This window comes from Saccopteryx leptura, chromosome 5 (genome assembly GCF_036850995.1).
Source record: "Saccopteryx leptura isolate mSacLep1 chromosome 5, mSacLep1_pri_phased_curated, whole genome shotgun sequence".
In the NCBI taxonomy this organism is placed as follows: Eukaryota; Metazoa; Chordata; class Mammalia; order Chiroptera; family Emballonuridae; genus Saccopteryx; species Saccopteryx leptura.
Genome location: NC_089507.1, coordinates 167,557,690 through 167,579,436, shown reverse-complemented (window position 1 = coordinate 167,579,436; position 21,747 = coordinate 167,557,690). Strand labels below are relative to the sequence as shown.

At 38.0% G+C, this 21,747-nt stretch overlaps 1 protein-coding gene across 1 annotated transcript in view; it reads left to right on the top strand.

The window, feature by feature from the left end:
- LOC136406695 (ATP-binding cassette sub-family A member 6-like) overlaps positions 1-21,747 on the top strand; it is a 95,841-nt gene that overhangs the window by 51,001 nt on the left and 23,093 nt on the right. The window contains exons 21-25 of the mRNA XM_066386732.1: positions 14,658-14,791; positions 16,037-16,174; positions 19,224-19,331; positions 20,144-20,317; positions 20,545-20,658. Coding sequence (XP_066242829.1) covers positions 14,658-14,791; positions 16,037-16,174; positions 19,224-19,331; positions 20,144-20,317; positions 20,545-20,658 — 668 coding nt within the window. The remainder of the gene's footprint in view (positions 1-14,657; positions 14,792-16,036; positions 16,175-19,223; positions 19,332-20,143; positions 20,318-20,544; positions 20,659-21,747) is intronic.

Below are 21,747 nucleotides of genomic sequence, written 5' to 3'. Positions count from 1 at the left end.
TGGAGAGCCAGGGATGGGAGCACTGCTAGTGAGTTAAAAAGGTGAAGTAAAAACCCCCCAGAATGCCACAATCATAAGTTTGAGTCCCAGATAAGATAATTTGTTTGTTATTGAGGTTTGAGTGAGAGGAGATGTAAAGGAGAAAGGAAGAAACTAATATAGAGGGAGAAAAGAAGGAGAGAGAGAGAGAAAAAAAAGAGGGAACCACTAAAAGAAGAAAAAAGAAAGGAGAGAGAGAGAGAGAGAGTTAAGGGTTTTGGAGTGCAACCCTCATAGAGAGAAAGGAAGAGAAGAGAAAAGATAATGGGAGATGTAACACTTATGGGTAGTGTAGTTCAAGGAGAGGAGAGAGTAAGACCAGTAGAGAGTTAATCGACCAAATTGGAGGAGGAAAAAAAAAGTATCAAGAATGAAGATAAGAGAAACAAACGAACAAATATAATAAAATGGGATAGGTTATAAAGTCTGCAGATTATTCTTGATTTTGAGAGGTTATCTTCTTGCTTTTTCTTTTCTCTCCCTCTTCCTGGTCGGTGACTCTGTACCCCGGGTTTTGCCCCTTTGCCACGCTCAGGTGGAGGTTTGCAGTTGATAAGTCTCTGTGGCAATGTCATGTATTGTGCTTTAGTCTCGTTGGCAGTCTAGGCTATTAGCATTTATAGGCTCCGACAGTGAGAGAGTCCGTGTTCCTAGAGCCTTTCTCCTAGTCTTTCCTTCCTCAATTAGTAGCCTGATAATCCAGCTATGGGGTTGCTGCTGCCTCTGCCTGGATAGTAAGAGGCTCAAAGAACTGGCAACTCCCCACTCTATTTCCACTCAGCACAGGGCTCTGGGTAAGGCTCAGTCAGTCAGAGCTGCTAGCATAATCAGGCGGGCTTTCCGGCCATTCAAAGACCTCTGGCTCTGCCACTCTGTCCGGTAACACAAGCAGGTGCCCACTTCCGGGGCGCTTGGAGGAAACTCTCACTCACTGGCTGCGTGCGCAGACCAGGATATCCGGCCAGCAGTCTCACGCTCTGAGTGAAACCCCCAACCGCAGGGAAAAGTTGCAGCGTTGGAATTGAGTCTCGCTCCGTCCCCGTGCGCGGCTTTTGCAAGGCGCTGGGGCGGCCCGAGATTCCGCTTTGGCCCACACAAAGGCCCCTGACTCTGCCCCTCTGTGCGATAACACAGGCGCGCACTGCCGAGGCACTCGGAGGAATCGCTCACTCCTTAACTGCGCGCGCAAACCAGGATATGAGGCCGGCCGCTTTCCCTCTGAGTGAAACACCCTCCGGCAAGGAAAATCTCCACCATTGGAATTAGTTCTCACTCCCTCCCGTGCGTGCCTTTCCCAGGGCGCTGGGGCTGCCCAGAGACTCTGCCCTCGGCCCACAGAAAGGCCTCTGACCCTGCCTCTCCGTGAGGCAACACGGGCACTGACTCCCGGGGCCTAGGAAGAAATCTCTCGCCCACTAACTGCGCACCAGCCAGGAGACCGGGTAAAATGGCCGCGCCGCTTGTCTTTCTTTGTTTGGGTTTGGCGCGAGTGTTAGCTTGTATTGCCCGGGTTGCCACAGGATCAGATTTTCCTCGGCTTGGATCTCCGTGCCACAGCCTGGTTCGGCCGTTTGTTTCGCGGCCTGGATGTATTCACCCCCTTTGCCCGCCTCAGTTTCTATATTCACAGTTACCAGAGAAAGCCGCCCTGTTTAAGTTAGTGAGGAAGGCGGAGCATTTCTTACTCCCTATTTCCTTCGGGGTTTGGTTATATATTTAGCCAATTTTTCACTCAATCATACCTTTGGGTGTATTGCGAAGCATCTGGAAGCTCCAAGTATAGGTTTTTCTGTTTCTGGTTGAAGATCTTGTTGAGTTTTGGGGGAGATTTATCGGTATCGCTTCCTACCCCGCCATTACTCTGACGTCATCTCAATTTCTCCTCTTTCACTTTGGATTTTGTTACTATGAGTCCTTCATCTTTTTTCCTTAGTGAGTCTAGCCTGTGGTTTGTCGGTTTTATTGATCTTTTCAAAGAACCAGTTCTTCGTTATATTAATTTTTTCTATAGCTTTTTTGTTTTCTATTTTATTTAGTTCTGCTCTAATTTTTACTATTTTCTTTCTTCTGCTGACTTTCGGTTGTCTTTGTTCTCTTTCTAGTTCCTTAAGGTATGATGTTAGATTGTTTACTTAGAATCTCTCCTGTTCCTTGATATAAACCTGTAATTATATAAACTTCCCTTTTATTACTGTTTTCACTGCATCCCAGATATTTTGATATGTTGTGTTATTTTCATTTGTCTGTTTTGCCTTTTGATCTCCACTTTTATTTATTTTTGACCCAGTCATGTTTTAGAAGTACATTGTTTAATTTTCACATTTTTGTGGGTTTCTTTACTTCCTTTTTACAGTTGAATTCTTATTTCAAAGCCTTATGATCAGAAAATATGCTTGGTATAATTGAAATCTTCCTGTTTTTGTTGTTGTTAGTTTCGTGGCCAACACATGGTCTATCCTTGAGAATGTTCCATGCACACTGCAAAAGAATGTGTAATCTTATGTTTTGGCATGAAATGTCCTATAAATGTCTATTATGTCCTTTTGGTTCAGAGTGTTTTTTAAGGCTGATATATTTTTTTAAAAATTTTCTGTGGATGATCTATCTAAAGCCATCAATGGTACGTTAAAACCTCCAAGTATGATTGTATTTTTGTCTGCCTCTATTTTTAGATCAGTTAGTAGATATCTTATATATTTTAGTGCTGCCTGGTTTGGTGCATATATATTAAGAAGTGTTGCCTGACCTGTGGTGGCGCAGTGGATAAAGCGTCAACCTGGAAATGCTGAGGTCGCCGGTTCAAAACCCTGGGCTTGCCTGGTCAAGGCACATATGGGAGTTGATGCTTCCAGCTCCTCCCCCCTGTCTCTCTCTCTCTCTCCTCTCTAAAATGAATAAATAAAAAAAAAATAAATAAAAAATAAAAATTAAAGAAGTGTTATGTCTTCCTGATATAATGTCCTCTTTATCATTATGAAATGCCCATCTTTGTCTCTGGTTATCTTTGTTATCTTGAAGTCAGCATTGTCAAATATGAGTATGGCTACACCTGCTTTTCTTTGGATATCATTTGCTTGGAGAATTGTTTTCCAACCTTTCACATTGAATTTACTTTTGTCCTTGCAGCTTAGATATGTCTCTTGAAGGTAGCATATGTTGGGTTTTGCTTTTTGATCCAATCTGCTACTCTGTGTCTCTCTTTATTGGTGAGTTTAATTTATTTACATTTAGGGTAATTATTGACATTGAGGATTTCCTATAGCCATTTTATGTTTTGCTTTCTGGTAGCTCTATGTCTTCTTTGATTCTTCTCTTTTCTTTTTCTGTCAGTTGTTTTTATTTGATAGTATTCTGTACTTCTTTCCTCTGTTTCTTCTTTTTTTAAGCTGTGTGTTTCAGTAGTGACTTTTTTTGTGGATGGTTACTATTAAGTTATCAGAAATAAAATGTTTATATGTACATGAGTCCTTTGTCTCTTGGTGTGTTTTTTCTGCACTCCATTCTCCTTTGCTACTGCAGATCTTTATCTTCTCCCCTATTATGTTGTTGTCACAGATTATCTTTGTTTTTATTGTGACTTTGTTGGAGCTTTTAGTTATAGTTTTGATTTGTTCTTTATATCTGGTTGAATAACCCCCTTGTATATTTCCTGCTGTAGGGGTCTTCGGGTGATAAATTCCCTCAGCTTCTATATGTCTGTAAATTTTTTATTTCTCCTTCATATTTGAAGGATGACTTTGATGGATATAGTATTCTTAGCTGTTAATTCCTCTCTTTTAGTACTTTGAATGTTTGGGTCCACTTTCTTCTGGCTTGTAGAATTTCTGCTCAGAAGTACGATGATAACCTAATGGGCTTTCGTTTACATGTTATGTTCTTGTAATAGCTGCCTTGAGGATTCTTTATTTGTCATTAAGTTTTTTTTTACTGATTTTATTTTATTGTGTTTACATAGATTCTAGTGTCCCAACAAATATATCCCCCCACCCCCATGTTCCCCTCAATATCCTCCTAGCCCCTTCCCCCTAACACCCTCCCCCCTTCCCTCCAGGATTTGCTTTTCTGCTCTCTATAATGCTGTGTCTCTTTCCCTACATGATCCCATCCTATCATCCCCTTTCTCTCTGTCCGCTTTCCCTCTGGTCCCTCTGATCCCGCCTCTTCCTCTAACCATTCCTCAGTTCACATTGTTCATTAGATTCCTCAAATGAGTGAAGTTATATGATATCTTTATTTCTCTGCCTGGCTTACTTCACTTAATAATAGTTTCCAGGTTCATCCATGTTGTCGCAAAAGGTAAGATTTCCTTCTTTTTCATGGCCCCATAGTATTCCATTGTGTATATGTACCACAGCCTTTTAATCCACTAGTCCACTGATGGACACTTGGGCTGTTTCCAGATCTTGGCCATTGTATACAATGCTGCCATAAACATAAGGGTGCATTTCTTCTTTTGAATCAGTAATTTGGTATTCTTAGGATATATTCTTAAAAATGGGATGGCTGGGTCAAAAGGCAGTTCCACTTTTAATTTTTTGAGGAATCTCCATACAGTTCTCTACAGTGACTACACCAGTCTGCATTCCCACCAGCAGTGCAAGAGGGTTCCCTTTTCTCCAAAATCTCGCCAGCATTGTTGTGTGTTCTTTTGTTAATGAGTACCATTCTAACTGGTGTGAGGTAATATCTCATTGTGGTTTTAATTTGCATTTCTGTAATGATTAGTGATGTTGAACATTTTTTCATCTGCCTATTGACCATCTGTATGTCCTCTTTAGAGAAGTGTCTATTCATTTCTTTAGCCCATTTTTTGATTGGATTGTTTATCTTCCTTGTGTTGAGATTTACAAGTTCTTTATAAATTTTGGTTATTAACCTCTTATCAGACGTATTGTCAAAAATGTTCTCCCATTGTGTAGTTTGTCTTTTATTTTGTTCATATTGTCTTTAGCTGTGCAAAAGCTATTTGTTTTGATATAGTCCCATTTATTCATCCTGTCCTTTATTTCACTTGCTCGTGGAGATAAATCAGTAAATATATTGCTGTGAGAGATATCGGAGAGCTTATTTCCTATGTTTTTCTCTAAGATGCTTATGGTTTCATGACTTACATTTAAGTCTTTTATCCATTTTGAGTTTACTTTTGTGAATAGTGTAAGTTGGTGGTCTAGTTTCATTTTTTTTTTGCAGGTAGCTGTCCAATTTTTCCAACACCATTTGTTAAAGAGACTGTCTTTAGTCCATTGTATGCTCTTATCTCCTTTGTCAAATATCAATTGTCCATAAACGTGTGGGTTTATTTCTGGGTTCTCTGTTCTATTCCATTGATCTATATGCCTGTTCTTATGCCAGTACCAAGCTGTGTTGAATATAATGGCCTTGTAGTATAACTTGATATCAGGAAGTGTGATACCACCCACTTTATTTTTATTTTTCAAGATTGCTGAAGCTATTCGTGGTTATTTTTTATTCCATATAAATTTTTGGAATATTTTTTCTATATCTTTAAAGTATGCCATTGGTATTTTAATAGAAATTGCATTGAATTGATAGATTGCTTTGGGTAATATAGACATTTTAATGATAATTATTCTTTCTATCCATGAACTTGGTATATGCTTCCACTTGTTTGTATCTTCCTTGATTTCTTTTATCAATGTATTATAATTTTCTGGGTACATGTCTTTAACCTCCTTGGTTAAATTTACTCCTAGGTACTTTATTTTTTAATTGCAATAATAAAAGGGATTGTTTTCTTAATTTCTCTTTTGGACAGTTCATTGTTGGTATATAAAAATACCTCCAATTTCTGAATATTAATTTTATATCCTGCAACCTTGCTGAATTCATTTATCAGGTAGTAGTTTTTGGCTGAGACTTTAGGATTTTCTATGTACAGTATCATGTCATCAGCATATAATGATATTTTTACTTCTTCTTTTCCAATTTGGATGCCTTTTATTTCTTCTTCTTGTCTGATTGCTGTGGCTAGGACTTCCAGAACTATGTTGAATAAGAGTGGTGAAAGGGGCACCCCTGCCTTGTTCCTGATCTGAAGGGGATTGTTTTTAATTTTTGCCCATTGACTATGATGTTGACTGTGGGTTTGTCATAGATGGCCTTTATCATGTTGATGTATGTTCCCTGTATTCCCACTTTGCTGAGAGTTTTGATCATAAATAGGTGCTAGATTTTATCAATGCTTTTTTTTCTTGCATCTATTGATATTATCATGTGATATTTCTCCTTCCTTTTGTTTATATGATGAATCACATTGATTGATTTGCGAATATTGTACCAGCCTTGCCTCCCCAGAATAAATTCCACTTGATCATGGTGTATAATTTTTTTCATGTATTGCTGGATCTGGTTTGCTAATATTTTGTTGAGGATTTTGCATCTAAATTCATCAGGGCTATTGGCCTATAGTTTTCTTTCTTTGTACTGTCTTTGCCTGGTTTTGGAATCAGAATTATGCTCTCCTCATAAAAGAAGCTTGGAAGTTTTCCCTCCTCTTGAATTTTTAAAAATGACTTGAGAACAATAAGAGTTAGTTCTTCTTTGAGTATTTGGTAGAATTTGCCATCTGGCCCAGGGCTTTTGTTTTTTGGGAGTTTTTTGATAACTGTTTCAATCTCATTTGTTGTTATTGGTCTATTTAAGTTTTCTGATTCTTCCAGATTGATTTTTGAAAGATTATGTGTTTCAAGGAATTTGTCTACTAGGTTATCTAATTATTTGGCATACAGTTCCTCATAGTATTTTCTTACAATCCTTTGTATTTCTGCTGTGTCAGTTGTTACTTCTCCACTCTCATTTCTAATTTTATTTATTCTGTTTTTTTTGGTGAGTCATTTTAAAGGTTCATCATTTTTGTTTACCTTTTCAAAGAACCAGCCCTGGTTTCATTTATCTTCTGTATATATATTTTTAGCCACTATGTCATTTATTTCTGTTCTGATCTTTATTGTTTTCTTCCTTCTACTTCCTCTGAGTGTTCCTTGCTATTCTTTTTCTAGTTCTTTTAGGTACAAGATTAATTTGTTTATTTGAGCTTTTCCTAGCTTCTAATGGTATGCCTGTAATGCTATGAACTTGACTCTCAGGACTGCTTTTGCTGTGTCCCATAAATTTTGAATTGTTGTATGTTCATTTTCATTTGTACCAAGGAAATTTTTTATTTCTTTCTTTATCTCATTGTTAACCCATTCATTATTTAATAATGTGCTATTTAGTTTTCAAGTGTTTGAGTGTTTTTTAGTTTTTCTATTTTTGTTGATTTCTAGTTTCATGCCATTGTGATCAGAGAAGTTGCTTGATGTGATTTCAATCTTCCTAAATTTACTGAGACTCGTTTTGTACCCTAACATGTGTTCTATCCTAGAGAATGTACCATGAGCACTTGAAAAGAATGTATATTTTGCTGTTTTAGCGTGAAAGGTTTTGAAGATATCTATTAAATTCAGTTGATGTAGTGTGTCCTTTAAGTTTGCTGTTTCTTTGTTAATTTTCTTTCTTGTGGATCTATCCAGTGATGTCAGTGGAGTACTGGAATCCCCTACTAGTATAGTATTGCTGTTGATCTTGCCCTTTATGTCCATCAAAATCTGCTTTATATATTTATATGCTCCTATATTAGGTGCATAGATATTTATAATGGTTATATCTTCCTGTTGGATTGCTCCCTTTATCATTATGTAGTGACCTTCTTTATCCCTTACTTTAGCCTTTGTTTTAAAGTCTATTTTGTCAGATATAAGTATTGCTACCCCAACTTTTTTTTCATTTTCATTTGCATGAAATATTTTTTGCCATCACTTTACTTTCAATCTATGTGCATCTTTTGTTTTGAATTAGGTCTCCTGTAGACAGCATATGTATGGGTCCTGTATTCTTATCCATGCAACTACCCTGTCTTTTGATTGAAGCATTTAATCCATTCACTTTTAAGTTTATTATTGATATGTAGTTGTTTATTGCCATTTTATTTTTTAAATTGACATTTCTCTTTTACTAGATTTTTTTTCCCTTTTGTTCTGTTTACAACAGGCTCCTTAACATTTTTTGCAGCTTTGGTTTGGTTGTAATGGATTCCTTGAGATTTTTTTTTTGTCTGGGAAGCTATTTATTTCTCCTTCAGTTTTAAACGATAGCCTTGCTGGATAAAGAAGTCTTGGTTGTAGGTTCTTGTTCTGCATTACTTTGAATATTTCTTGCCATTCCCTTCTGACCTCAAGTGTTTCTATTGAAACATTGGATGCCTTCCTATGGAATCTCCTTTGTAGGTGATTGACTGTTTTTCTCTTGCAGCTTTTAGTATTTTTGATTTATCTCTTAGCTTTGGTATTTTGATTATGATGTGTCTTGGTGGAGGTCTCTTTGGGTTCCTCTTTAATGGGCTTCTCTGTGCTTCTTGAATCTGTGTGACTTTTTCCTGCATCAATATAGGGAAGTTTTCAACTATGATTTCTATAGTCAGGTTCTCTATCCCTGTTCTTTCTCTTTTCCCTCAAGAACTCCTTAATATTATGCAGATGTTGTTTCTTTTCATGTTGTCACAGAGCTCTCTTAGAGTTTCCTCAGACTTTTTGATCCTCTTTTCTTTTTGTTGTTCTGCTCTTGTGCTTTCTCTTTTCTTGTTCTTAAAATCATTAATTCGATCCTCTGCTTCATCCAGCCTGCTTTTAATTCCTTCTAGTGTTGTCTTTATTTCTGATATTGTATTTGTCATTTCTGTCTGATTCTTTTTTATGATTTCTGTGTCCTTTTGATGCTTGCAGTTTCTTTATTTAGGTGCTTATTAAGTCCATCCATTGTAGCTTTGAGATCCTTAAACATCCTAACAATCATTATTTTAAACTCTGCACCCGGTAATTTGATTAGTTCCATCTCATTCAATTCTTTTTTTGGAGATTTTTCTTGTTGAGTCATATTGTTTACGTTTCTCTATCTTTCCATTCTTTCTGTGTGTGGTTTGCAAGCTTGTTAGAGTTGTCAGTCTGAGGTTGGATTATGGAATGTGGCTTCTCCTCCAGTCCTTTAGTTCTCAGCCTCTACTCGTTGCTTGGATTTTAATTCTCCTTAACTAGTAGAGCTGCTTAAAAGTCTTAATTTCCCTGCTGTTTGTTTGCTGATCACAGCAGGGAGCTTTTATGATTGCTGATCTCAGCAGGGAGCTTCTATGTTTAAGAGAGGGGAAGTGGGCATATCTTTTTTTTTCTTTTGGCCCTAATTGAAACTGTATTTAGGAATATAGTGAGTATGACTTCTGAGAATCTGAAAGTGTGGACTGGTCTGCCCAGTGTCTCTAGGGTGTGGGGTGCATTCTCAGTATGAGGGGGGATGTGTAGCTCAGGTATCCCTGGAAACCTGAGTCACTGCCCCTCCTCTTGATTTCCTGCTTTCTGAACAGCCTTTGGTCCTGATTGGAGCTGGAGAGCTTTTTGGAGGTGGGTCTACTAGTTCCACCCTAGACTTGTGCTGGGTGGAGGGAGCCATTCCTCCCCCAGCTATGGCTGCCTCAGCACTGGAGAATGAGTTAGCTCAGCTCAGATCAGCACAGGTTTTCTTCTCCCCATCACTGTTTGTGTCCCCATGTCTCACTCTCCCCACTCTCCTCATGCAAGACCAGTTCTCTCAGTCCTCCACATCCCCAGAGCCCCAGGCAAGTGGCTGTGATTGATATTTTCTGTGCTGGCCCTTTAAGGCTTTACTTTCTTTCACCAGCTGCTTTCCGCAGATGGAACTATTGCTCCTCTTTCCACTCAATGCTGTCCAGCTGTCTCCTCTAGTCCCTGGGTTTCTAGGCTGGGTCTCCAGTCCTGAGACTGAGGACCCCTCCCTCTCAGGGTTTTTCTGCTTGCAATGAGAGCCCTTTTGGACCCTCAGCCTCAGCCTCCCCTACTCCTGGGAGCAGGGGAGCACCCTCTACACCCCCGCACTCCCTACCAGGATTGGTGTGGTTTCTTCTGTGCTCCTTAGTTTTTGAGTGCTGTTCTTTTAGTCCAAAGTTGGTTTTTCATGATGATTGTTCTTAAATTAATTTGTAATCCAGTTTGGTTGTGGAAGGTGGCAGTCTGTGCATCTGCCTACTCTGCTGCCATCTTGGAATCTGTCATTAATTTTTGAAAATTATATTATGATGTGCCTTGGAGTAAGTCTGTTTGGGTTGTGGTAACTCGGCATTCTATTTGCTTCTTGGATTTGATGCTCTAACTCTTTCCATAGGCTTGGGAAATTCTCATCAATTATTTGTTTGAATATGCTCTCCATTTCCTTCTTCCTGTTCTTCTGATATACCCATTATTTTTTATAATTCTCTTCCTGATGGAGTTAGATAATTGTTGTAGAGCTCTCGTTGTTTTTTAAAATTCACGTCTTTCTCCTCTTCTCTCTGTAGCATCTCTAGTTGCCTATCTTCAATGTCACTGATTCTTTACTCTATCTGACTTGTTCTATTAACTAAACTTATCACCTTAGTCTTCAGTTCATATACTGAGTTTTTCATCTCTGTTTTTTTTTATTTTTTGTATTTTTCTGAAGTTGGAAATGGGGAGGCAGTCAGACAGACTCCCTCATGCACCCAACCGGGATCCACCCGGCATGCCCACCAGGAGATAATGCTCTGCCCATTTGGGGCATCGATCTGCCACAACCAGAGCCATTCTAGCACCTGAGGCAGAGGCCACAGAGCCATCCTCAACGCCCGGGCCAATTTTGCTCCAATGGAGCCTTGGCTGCGGGAGGGGAAGAGAGAGACAGAGAGGAAGGAGAGGGGGAGGGGTGGAGAAGCAGATGGGCACTTTTCCCGTGTGCCTTGGCTGGGAATCAAACCCAGGACTCCTGCACGCCAGGCCGACGCTCTACCACTGAGCCAACTGGCCAGGGCCTTCATCTCTGTTTTTAAAATTTCAATCTCTTTGGTGAGGTATTCATTTTGTTCATTAATTTGTTTTCTGAGCTCATTAAGTTGCTTATCGGTGTCTTCTCACATCTCACTGAGTATTTTCAGAACTTCAATTATAAATTCTCTATCATTTAACTCCAAGGTTTTCATGTGATTAAGATTTTTAATTTTCTTTCTGAACGATGTCTCTTTTATGTAACCATGGTATTCAATTTCTTCTTTCTGATGACATTTGAAAGTGATATTTTTAAGAACCCTAACAAAAAGACAACTAGAAAAAAATTTAAAAATACAATGAAAAATATAAGAATTTTAACCCTTTGAGTAGTGAGGTTTTTTTTTCATGCTCACTGACCCCCAGGAGTGAGGTTTTTTTTTTTTCAAAAATAAAATTAGTTCCAGTTAGTTTTATTAACTTAACATCATGTTTGTTTGATAACTGATTTATGGAAACAAGAAGAACATACATTTGCCTTTTCTTAATGTTGCTTTACATATGTATGATCATACTGTGGATGGTCAGGTGGCACAAGGATGTACATGAACGTTTGTACTACTCAAAGGGTTAAAACTATGACAAAAAAGAAAAACCACATAAAAAAGATCAAAAGCAAAAAAAAAAAATCAAAAACAAAACACCCACAAAAAGTAATAATAAAATTTAAAAATTAAAAAAATGATAAAGTAAAAAGAAATAAAGGAAAAAAGGGGGTGAAAAGGAAAAATAAATTTCAGCCTTGAGAGATCTCTTTCAGTAGGGGTTGCTGTATTACAACTTTTGGCTCTGTGATGTTCCTGGGCTGAGATTGTGCTGTTGCAATGATGTAGGTGGGGCCACAGTCACGTTGGTGGATGTGGTGTGTTGTGAGGGCTTTATGGCTTTGGCTTTACCACTTTGGCTTTCCTGCTTTTTGACTCTAACAATGGCATTCTCAGGCTTCTGGGTGCTCCTTCCCACATCTCAACAAACCTGGGGACTGGATGTGGAGCACCTCTGTTCTTCAGTGGAGAGAGTGGCTCTGGAGAGCTAGCTGTGGGCTTTGTCTCTGCCACTCAAGGTGAGGGAGGCAGGATCTGGGAGACTGGGGGCCACACTAAAGCTTTCTTTATCTCTTCTGAGTGCAGGCTGCAGGCAGACCACGGGAACACTGTCTGTGACCCCACACTCTGGTTGCTTTGGTCTATCTCCCCCATGCTTCTCTCTGTCTCACTCTTCTTGGCAGAAGAAGTCCCAGTCACTCTGAGTTTCCCTCTTTGTATCTATCAGACAAAATCCAGAGGGCCTGGGATTCTCTCTTTCCTATAGTCCAGCAGAGAAAAAACCAACAACCCAGTCACTCTGGGTTTGTCTCCTCTCCTCTCTAAAGCCCACCTCAATTGCATTTTATCTTCTGCTCCCCCCCTTATCACCCCATCCCACCTTTAGTCAATTCAGTGCATGGATCTTTCAGGAATGCCTGTGAGTCCACCTGGGGTTCCTTTGCTGTAGTATGGTTGTTCAATTTGATGAAATTTCAAGGGGAAGGATCAGGAGTATCTCTCACATCACCATTACACTATCATCGACCTAGTCAACTTTGAGATCTCTTTGTTACAGCAGCCTAACCTCTACTTAAATATTATACACTGATTCACATGTTGAGATCCAGTAGGATCTAGGAAGATTCCTTAAGACAATTCCTTAAAGTACTTGTGCTCCTGTTTTCCTAAGTGAGTTTGTCTAATTGCTTATCCCTACTGATTATTTAACTTTGAAGAAGAACATTTTTTTATGTTTTTACCAACAATGTTAACGAAATCTGTTCAGAATAGGAGTCCTCTCCTGAAGAGGTCCCCTGCCTGCTCCAATTTCCATATATGTTTGTGACTCAGGATTATAGATGTCTCCTTTTTAAAGAAAAGTGGTCTTTTCATTTTTTATTTCTCATTTTTGTTGTTTTCCATTTGGGTTTTACAAAGTAAATTTTATTTTATTTATTGTACTACCTTAAAACTGAAAGGCTTGCTAATTGCATATTTGAACTCCAAGCTTTAGAATTGTTTCCTTACCTTTCAGCCTATTGTTGTGTTATGTATGCATTTTCCTCCCAGTTGCTCTGAGAACCATGTACTGTGTTATCTTATGTATGTTTTCTTCTCTGTACTCAGTTGTTAGGTATTTTGTCATTTAAGTGTGGAGCTTCTATGCCATCTTGTTTCTTTTTTCTACAAAATTCTCACTGTTGTTGATTAAATGCTAATCTTTTTTTTTTTTTTTTTTTTTGACAGAGAAATAGTTAGGGACAGACAGGCTAGAAAGTAGAGAGATGAGAAGCATCAATTCTTTATTGCAGCACCTTAGTTGTTCATTGATTGCTTTCTCATATGTGCCTTGACCAGGGGGCTACAGCAGACTGAGTGACCCCTTGCTAGAGCCAGTGACCTTGGGCTCAAGCTGGTGAGTCTTGCTCAAACCCAATGAGCCCGCACTCAAGCTGGCGACCTTGGGGTCTCGAACCTGGGTCCTCCGCATCCCAGTCCAATGCTCTATCCACTGCACCACCACCAGGTCAGGCAAGATGTTCATCTTTAAGTTGGAGAATCCCTGTTTGCCTAGGTGAATGTGGGTCACCATTTAGGTATCTATTCTACCTTAAGTGACCATGGAGATAAAGCAGGCTGCGTGGCTGCCCAGAATGCAAGGGAATATTTTCTATGTGTATGTCTCTTACCTGCCTGGTGGGAATCCTAAGTCAGCTGGGGATTGGTCCTATTTTTCTGATGCCAGAACCCCATTTGTCCACAACTCCCACTTCAAAGTCTAAATGAGCTCCAAAGGAAAGTCTTTTTCCATTAGACTCTGCCTTTTAATTGTCTGGAGTTACTGTAGGTCTTGCACTGCTGTTTTCCCCAGATAATATTTCTTAGAAAACCAAGTATTCTGAAGAGAGAATTGCTATCTGCACTGTGTGGAACAGAAGGAGGGGTCCATTGTCACCTTGTCCCAGGTGTGGTTAACCAGTTAATAAGCCTGACTGTGGCTTCTGAACCTAGTTTGCCCTTTGAATTTGTTCACACAGAATTTAGATGTCCTGGACATTGGTTTTCTTTATACCTGTTTGCTCCTGTGAGCACTAGGCTGTGGGTTTTCCATTTTTCTGGTTTTTTGTTAGGAGCATATCAAAAACTTTGGTCTGATATTGGCACTCTTTTCATTTCCCACTTCCTAAGAAATTTATATTTATGTGATATATATGCAAATATGTAAAACAAATGTTAAATACATCCATGTATTCAAATACATTCATATATACACCTTCATATATTTACTTTTCTGTTATTTGGAGACTAAGGGAGCAAAGGGAATGCTATTATTGGCCAATTTAGGCTAGCCAATCTGTAGTACTCTTCATATAATTATTGTATTTCTACAATTGTTGAGTTCAAATGTATTTTTTTAAATTGAGAGTCATAAAATAGAATTATATTGTCTTAGTGGTCACATGTTAACTTGCATTGAATAGGATTATAAAACAACTCATCCCAGAGTATGATTTAACAAATAGAATATGGTAGAATGGGCTCTCTTTCATGGGCCACTATTATTATTGTGATGCCCAGAGAGACATGCCTTCATATAATATAATTATAAATTGTGTATGTGCTTTATTTTTTAAAAATTGATGTATATGTTTTTGTTTTATATGGCTTTCTGTTATTGATATACTTATAGAGTCGAATATTGAAGATCTTGTACAGTCACTGAAGCATCAAAATATACTTTTGGAAATAGATGACTTTAAAAATAGAAATAGCTCTGATGATCCATCATACAATGGAGCTATCATCGTTTCTGGTAAACAAAAGGTATTTTTGCCTCTTGCTTCTTGCTTTTATAGAAAAAATTAATAAAGTGGTACATTTTAACTGTCTTCAAAACCGTGGCAAGTCAACATAGCTAGTATACAGCAACTTAACAGCATTTGGGGCCATTATTAAGTAATCTGTGAAGTTTAAATAAGTTTTTATAAAACATTTTATATCTTCACTTTTGAATTAGATAATTATTTTACATTTCAAAGTAGCTGAATATAATTGCATTAGTCAAACTCAATAAAATCTTAGAACTTATAGTTACTGACCAAGATAATTATGAATTTAAGAGTTCCTATTCCATTGCTAACTATCCAGTGTTTTTATATATTGAGAAAATACATTAAATACTACCATAGCCACTGAAATCTCTGAGGAAGTTCTTATCAGCCTACTCTTAACATGTTTTAATTTGGGTAAAGAATATAAGCAATAGAGATCCCTCCAAAAATAAAATTATTGAAAATACATCCTAATCATAAGTAAACTCAGAGTCCTCTTTACATTGCAATAAAAAACAGGAGTCACATTAAATAAAGCTACTTCTTTATTTCTTGCCCCATGGGGAAAAACAAAGGCCCTGAAGATGTATGTGTCATTGAATTCAGTTCTACCTATACTTAGTACATCATAAAAAATGTAATCTCAGTGTGGGAAACTATATTGCTTGGCAGTTGTTTTACTTGTTACTTGTCCAGTATATTTATTACATGAACTTGTGGTAATGTTTAAACATTATCAAGCCTCTCAATGGATGTATGTATGTACATTTTCATAAACTGGGAGAATATAAAAATTGTCCCAGGGTGTAGGAAAATGCTCCCTTGGCAGTGTAGCCATAATATTTTGTTAACCCCATGCTTCTCTCCATCCAGAAATACAGGATTCCTTTTCTTGCTCACTGTAAACTGACAGTATTTCCTCAGCAGGGTCACTTTTAAATTCCATTGACTACAATTTCCATTGAAGAAAAATGATCTAAAATTAGTAATACTGATATAAATTTATATTACTGACTATGCTAGGGCTTGATATACATGTCCCCATTTAAACTGTATAGCAACCCATTTATTCTAGATACACTTTCACAGACGTGAATGCTACTGCTCAGAAAAGTCAATTAACTTGAAGATGGTCACACGGCTATAATATGACAGTGTTAGGATTTTATATAGAAGACTTTTTTCTTTATTTTTAATTATTTAGAATCCACGTTGTTCCATTTGTCTTTATTTGAAGGCTTATAGATTTTCAGCAGTATGCAACACCAGGAGACTGCACTGTTTCCCTATTCTTATGAATATTATCAGCAATGGGCTGCTTCGAATGTTGAACCAAACACAATGTATTCGTACTGTGAGAGGCTCATCTCCTTTCGTAAGTATTGGATTTACTCATTCTGAACAGTTAGGAATTTGACAAACCACCTATGTGATCCCTCTCTAGCATTTAAATATTTGTAATTGATTGTTAGCCCTAATTTTTTTTTTTTTTTGTATTTTTCTGAAGCTGGGAACGGGGAGAGACAGTCAGACAGACTCCCGCATGCGCCTGACCGGGATCCACCTGGCACGCCCACCAGGGGCGATGCTCTGCCCCTCCGGGGCGTCGCTCTGCCGCGACCAGAGCCACTTTAGCGCCTGGGGCAGAGGCCAAGGAGCCATCCCCAGCGCCCGGGTCATCTTTGCTCCAATGGAGCCTTGGCTACCAGAGGGGAAGAGAGAGACAGAGAGGAAGGAGGGGGGGGTGGAGATGCAAATGGGCGCTTCTCCTATGTGCCCTGGCCGGGAATCGAACCCGGGTCCCCTGCATGCCAGGCCGACGCTCTACCGCTGAGCCAACCGGCCAGGGCTGCCCTAAAAATTTTTGTCCTTACATCTTAAACAGATTATATCTAGCAGAATATGACCCCTCCAATTATGATCAGAGAATCTGCATGAGGGAATACTTTTTTCATATTATGTCATAGTCTCCCAGAGAATCTTCTGAAAAGATACTTGATTGCACCAAAGCTTTTTAGTACATATATACTATGGAATAGTACTCAGCCATAAGAAATGATGACATCAGATCATTTACAACAACATGGATGGACCTTGATAACATTATACTGAGTGAAATAAGTAAATCAGAAAAAACTAAGAACTATATGAATCCATACATAGATGGGGACATAAAAATGAGACTCAGAGACATGGACAAGAGTGTGGGGGTTACGGGGGGGGAGGGAGGAGAAGGAGGGAGTGGGGGGGGAGGGGAGGGGCACAAAGAAAACCAGATGGAAGGTGACAGAAGACAATTTGACTTTGGACGAAGGGTATGCAACATAATCAAATGTCAAAATAATCTGGACATGTTTTCTCTGAACATGTGTACCCTGATTTATCAATGTCACTACATTAAAATTAATAATAAAAAAAGAGGGCCATAATAAAAAAGATACTTGATTGCCGAGTGTATTGGAAAGAGATCAAGACTCTGTGTGTGTGTGTGTGAGTGTGTGTGTGTGTACACTGAATTAGCAATCAGGAACACTTGTAAACCTGTTTTAGAATCTTATAAATCTAATATAATTTGTTAGTGGACCCTTCATTGACTAAATGGGTAGTTGATTAATTGATTTGAAGGAGAACTTGCCAGTTCTTGGGCTATTTGTTTTCTCATGAATTCCTTCATCTACCAACAGTTGTTCTCTACATTGTGGGGGTGTCTAGTACACACAGGCATGACAGTGGCCTCTCATGTCATCACTCCTGGCTTTGGTGCTCTTCCCACCCATGTGATCATTGCATGATTAGTTTTGCTCTATTTTAAATACTGAAGGTGATTATAGTTTTCTGGTTAGAGCCTGATTGATAACCAAGAGGGATTTCTCAAGGCTAACTCCAACTCTTTCCAACAAGGACGTTGGAAGAGCAACAGACAGGGTTAGACAATGGAGTCTTCAAAAAGGGAAGCCTATCTTGTAACAGTGGAGCCTAATTCAGTTTTGGATTCACTGCATTAGTAGTTCTAGGAGTACACACAGGATTAGATGGACAGAGTATATTTGAGCAGTCAGTGGTGGACATACACCTCTGTGAACTAAACCCACAACTGCCCATGAAAGTAGGTAGGAAAGGTTCAAGAGTGGTGGTGTCTGAAGGGAAGTCTCCAGAAAGTGAAACCAAATGGTAGTACCAAGAGATAGGTGTTACCCACTCTTGGTACTTTAGTTTCCTTATGTCATTACCTGTTTGTTCAAGATTAAAATGAACCAAGACTCTATGGTTATGCTCTTAGCATCCCCACTTGCACAAATCTTTCTTCTTTCAGTACTTATGAAGACAGTAACATTTTCTCACCTGCTGAAAATTTATAGATATAGCCTCAAAAGCCTTAACTAAAGTCTGAGAACTCTGGAATTGTTTCGAGACTGACGAGTGCACAAGAGGCAGTCCTGTACCCTACCTGAGAATAAGCCCTGCGTCAGGCAGTCATTAGCTTGAGGGTAGTAATTGAAGGTGTATCTGCTTGACCATGGACTCTATGGCACTGAGTTTTCTTTATTAGGTCTGTGCCTTAGAACACACCCAGCCAGCTGCTGCAGTTTTCACATATCAGTGGTTAGGTTGACTGAGAAAGTAAATAATCTTTCTCTAGGACCATAATTCCTGAATCATTTTTTGTATTGTGGTGAAAAAAAATCCACATAACATGAAATTTACCATTTGTACCGTTTTAAGTACCATTCAGTAGTGTTATCTATACTCACATTGTTGTAAAACAGGTCTCCTGAACTTTTTCATCTCTATATCCATTCATTAAAAACTCTTCAGTACTCCCTTTCTCTGAACCCTGGCAATCACCATTTTACTTTATGATTTTATGAAATTTGATTACTTTTGATACCTCATATACAAATTGTATAGTATTTGACAATTGTATAGTATTTGTCTTTTTGTAACTGGCTTTATTCTAGGATATGGTCCTCAAAGTTCATCCATGATGAATATGCCAGGGTTTTCTTCTTTTTCAAGGCTGAGTAATATTGCATTATATGGGGAGATGACATTTTGTTCATCCAGTTATCAGTCCATGAACATCTGAACTGCTTCTTCCTCTTGAGTATTGTGACTAGTGCTGCAACAGAATGTGTGAGCAGATATCTCTTTGAGATCTTGCTTTCAATTCTTTTTCGGGTACAACCAGAAGTGAGTCCTGAGCTATTTTTTATTCTCTTTCCTTTTTTTCTTGGAGTTAAAACCTAATGTTAAATGATCAGAGGTCACCCTTCCCCCCACTGCCCTGCATAGATGTTGATGAACTAGATGTACACTTTTAATTTGATTTTTCAATACTTTGAACAGCACATTCTTTGTGGTTATTAATATTTGTTTAATTTTTAAAAATATGCAGTAGCTTAAAGTACCTTTTGTATTTGCAGAATTATATGTTTTTCTTGACTGGGCTGCCAGAAGGCTCCTTCTTCTTGTTTTCAATTGTGAGCAGCATGTCTCCTTACATCGCCATGAGCAGCGTCAGGGATTACAAAGTAAGAAAAGAGGAGAAAAAGAAAAGAAACATCAAGGCCCTCAAAAACTGTGTTTTTAACGCTATGTGTTCAAAGCGTTATCATGTGAGAAAAACAGTTATGCATACGTTTAATTTAGATAATGTAGTTAAGCATTATTCCTATCAAGTAAGAAGTTTCCTTCTAAAGATATGAAATAATATTTATTTCAAAATTAAAGGAAAAGTACAATTTTACAGGGATTCAATTTAATCTAAACCTTCAAAGAGGAATATTATAAAACTTTAGCTCATATTATTTCTTAATTACAAAGATTTCATTGATATTAAAATTAAAGACCAGATTTAAGACTTGAAAGCCCCTTTCTACTGTGGGGAATACAGTTTTTGTTGTATTTGGTTATATCCATTATCCAGGTCAAATGGTTAAATAAGATTTGAATGAGTCATCCTTCACCATTCTGAGCCAGGAACTCCCAAGGCGTAGCTACAATAGATAATGCAGAATGTATTGCCCTCCACGTCACAAAATTTTGAAGGAGATTTCTTTCGAAGGAGATTCGTATCTTGATCATTATGAAATCTGCCTTTCTACTTATTATGCCTAAGTTAAAGTCGTGTTGTGAATGAAACCTATAAGTGAAATAATACTTATTTTCAAAATGGTTCAGCTTAATGGCATTGGCTAAATTCCATTAAACAGTATATGCATAATTAAAATTGTTAGAAGATTTAAAAATATTTGATTAGATTGTATTTAGCACATCTTCCAACATGGTTGTTTTGGTTTGGATTTTAATTGGATCTATGTATATTCTGTGTTTTTTTCACCAGAAGAGATCTAAGTTCCAGCTGTGGAGTTCAGGTCTCTACCCTTCTGCTTACTGGTGTGGGCAGGCCCTGGTGGATGTTCCCCTCTTCACTTTTATTCTCCTTTTATCGTATTTGCTTTTCTACATAATAAATACAGAAAACCTTTATGTTACAAGTCGAATTGTGTTTGCTCTGGTAAGTAACACATTGCACAGAGATTGTCTTATAAGGTAATTCATGATACACATTTGATATTTTATGTAACCAAGGTATTTTCATTTTGTCTTAAATTAAAACCAAAAAAATAAAAAATAACATGTCAAGTGCATGTTCAATAAAATATTTTAATCTATTTATAATTTCAAGTTTTCTTCAATTAATATTTTATGTTTTGACTTTGATTTTCTGTGTATTATCTTTAGGTGGCAAATATATTTGGTTATGCAGCCTCTCTTATCTTTTTGACCTATGTGATATCCCTTTTTTTTTGCAAGAGGAGAAAAAATAGTGGCCTCTGGTCATTTTACTTCTTCATTGTAAGTATATATACAGACATATAAATGGATAGAGTTCTTTTTTAGACTTTCAATGTAACAGTAAATATAGTCACTTTTGTCCTGAGAAATGGGAAAATTAATACCTTAAAATTATACTGTAGACAGGAGAAAGAATGGAATGTGTTGCTGATTCAATAATGCTCCTGAGGAATTCATGCACAACCTTTTGACTAGAGTTTATGGAGTACCTTACAGAAAACCTGAAGCTCAAGATGTTACTACTGAGTTTTTGAATTCTTGGAATACAGGATTTCTTGGAAACACTAGAACAAAAACTGACTAAATAACATTTGACAGTCCAATTCATTTCTGTACTCTCTATGAAGTTGTCTTTTAACTTCAGATGCTAATAATTTTAGAAATCAAAGATGTTTTTTATACCTATGGTAGAACACTTATTATTAACTATGGATAAAAGATTACTGAAAGTCCAAGACTACTAAAACCTTGGATGGAGATGTTCACCAAGATTCTGGACACCCAGAGTGCCTAATTCCAGCACTTCAGGTGCCATTTAGCTGATAGCTTCACCTGGTGTTTGAATGTCTGTCTTGCAAACACAGCTTGCAACTCTTGGAGTTGAAGTCCTGAAACCACAAAAGAAACCCAACCAGAGGCCATCTGCTAAGAAAATACTTCTGACATCATCCACTGACTTCTATAAGAAATTACCCTTAGACTGTTCAGCAGGTAGTTGTTGACTTATCCCTTCTCAGTGGACAGTATTCTGATTTGGCTTCTCTAGATTGTATTTCTCGGTATTCGGCAGGCGATGTCTATTACTACCCTTTCTACCACCATCAGGACATCCCAATACAAGTTTAGAAGTTATGGAAAGATGTATTAGATACCTTTCTTGGGAGACTGGCTTTGAGACAGCCATGAGGATCTGGTGCACCAAAAGTCTTTCCAATCATACTTTACATGGGAATGTTTTGTTTAGTCAACAGACTTATTGTTAGTGATCAATGTAAACCCAGGAGTTGGGTAGGCAGCACACACAGGATTGTATATAAAATGTATCATATGTTGATGGTCAGTGCAGTTATCCTTTCTTGATCTTGGGTA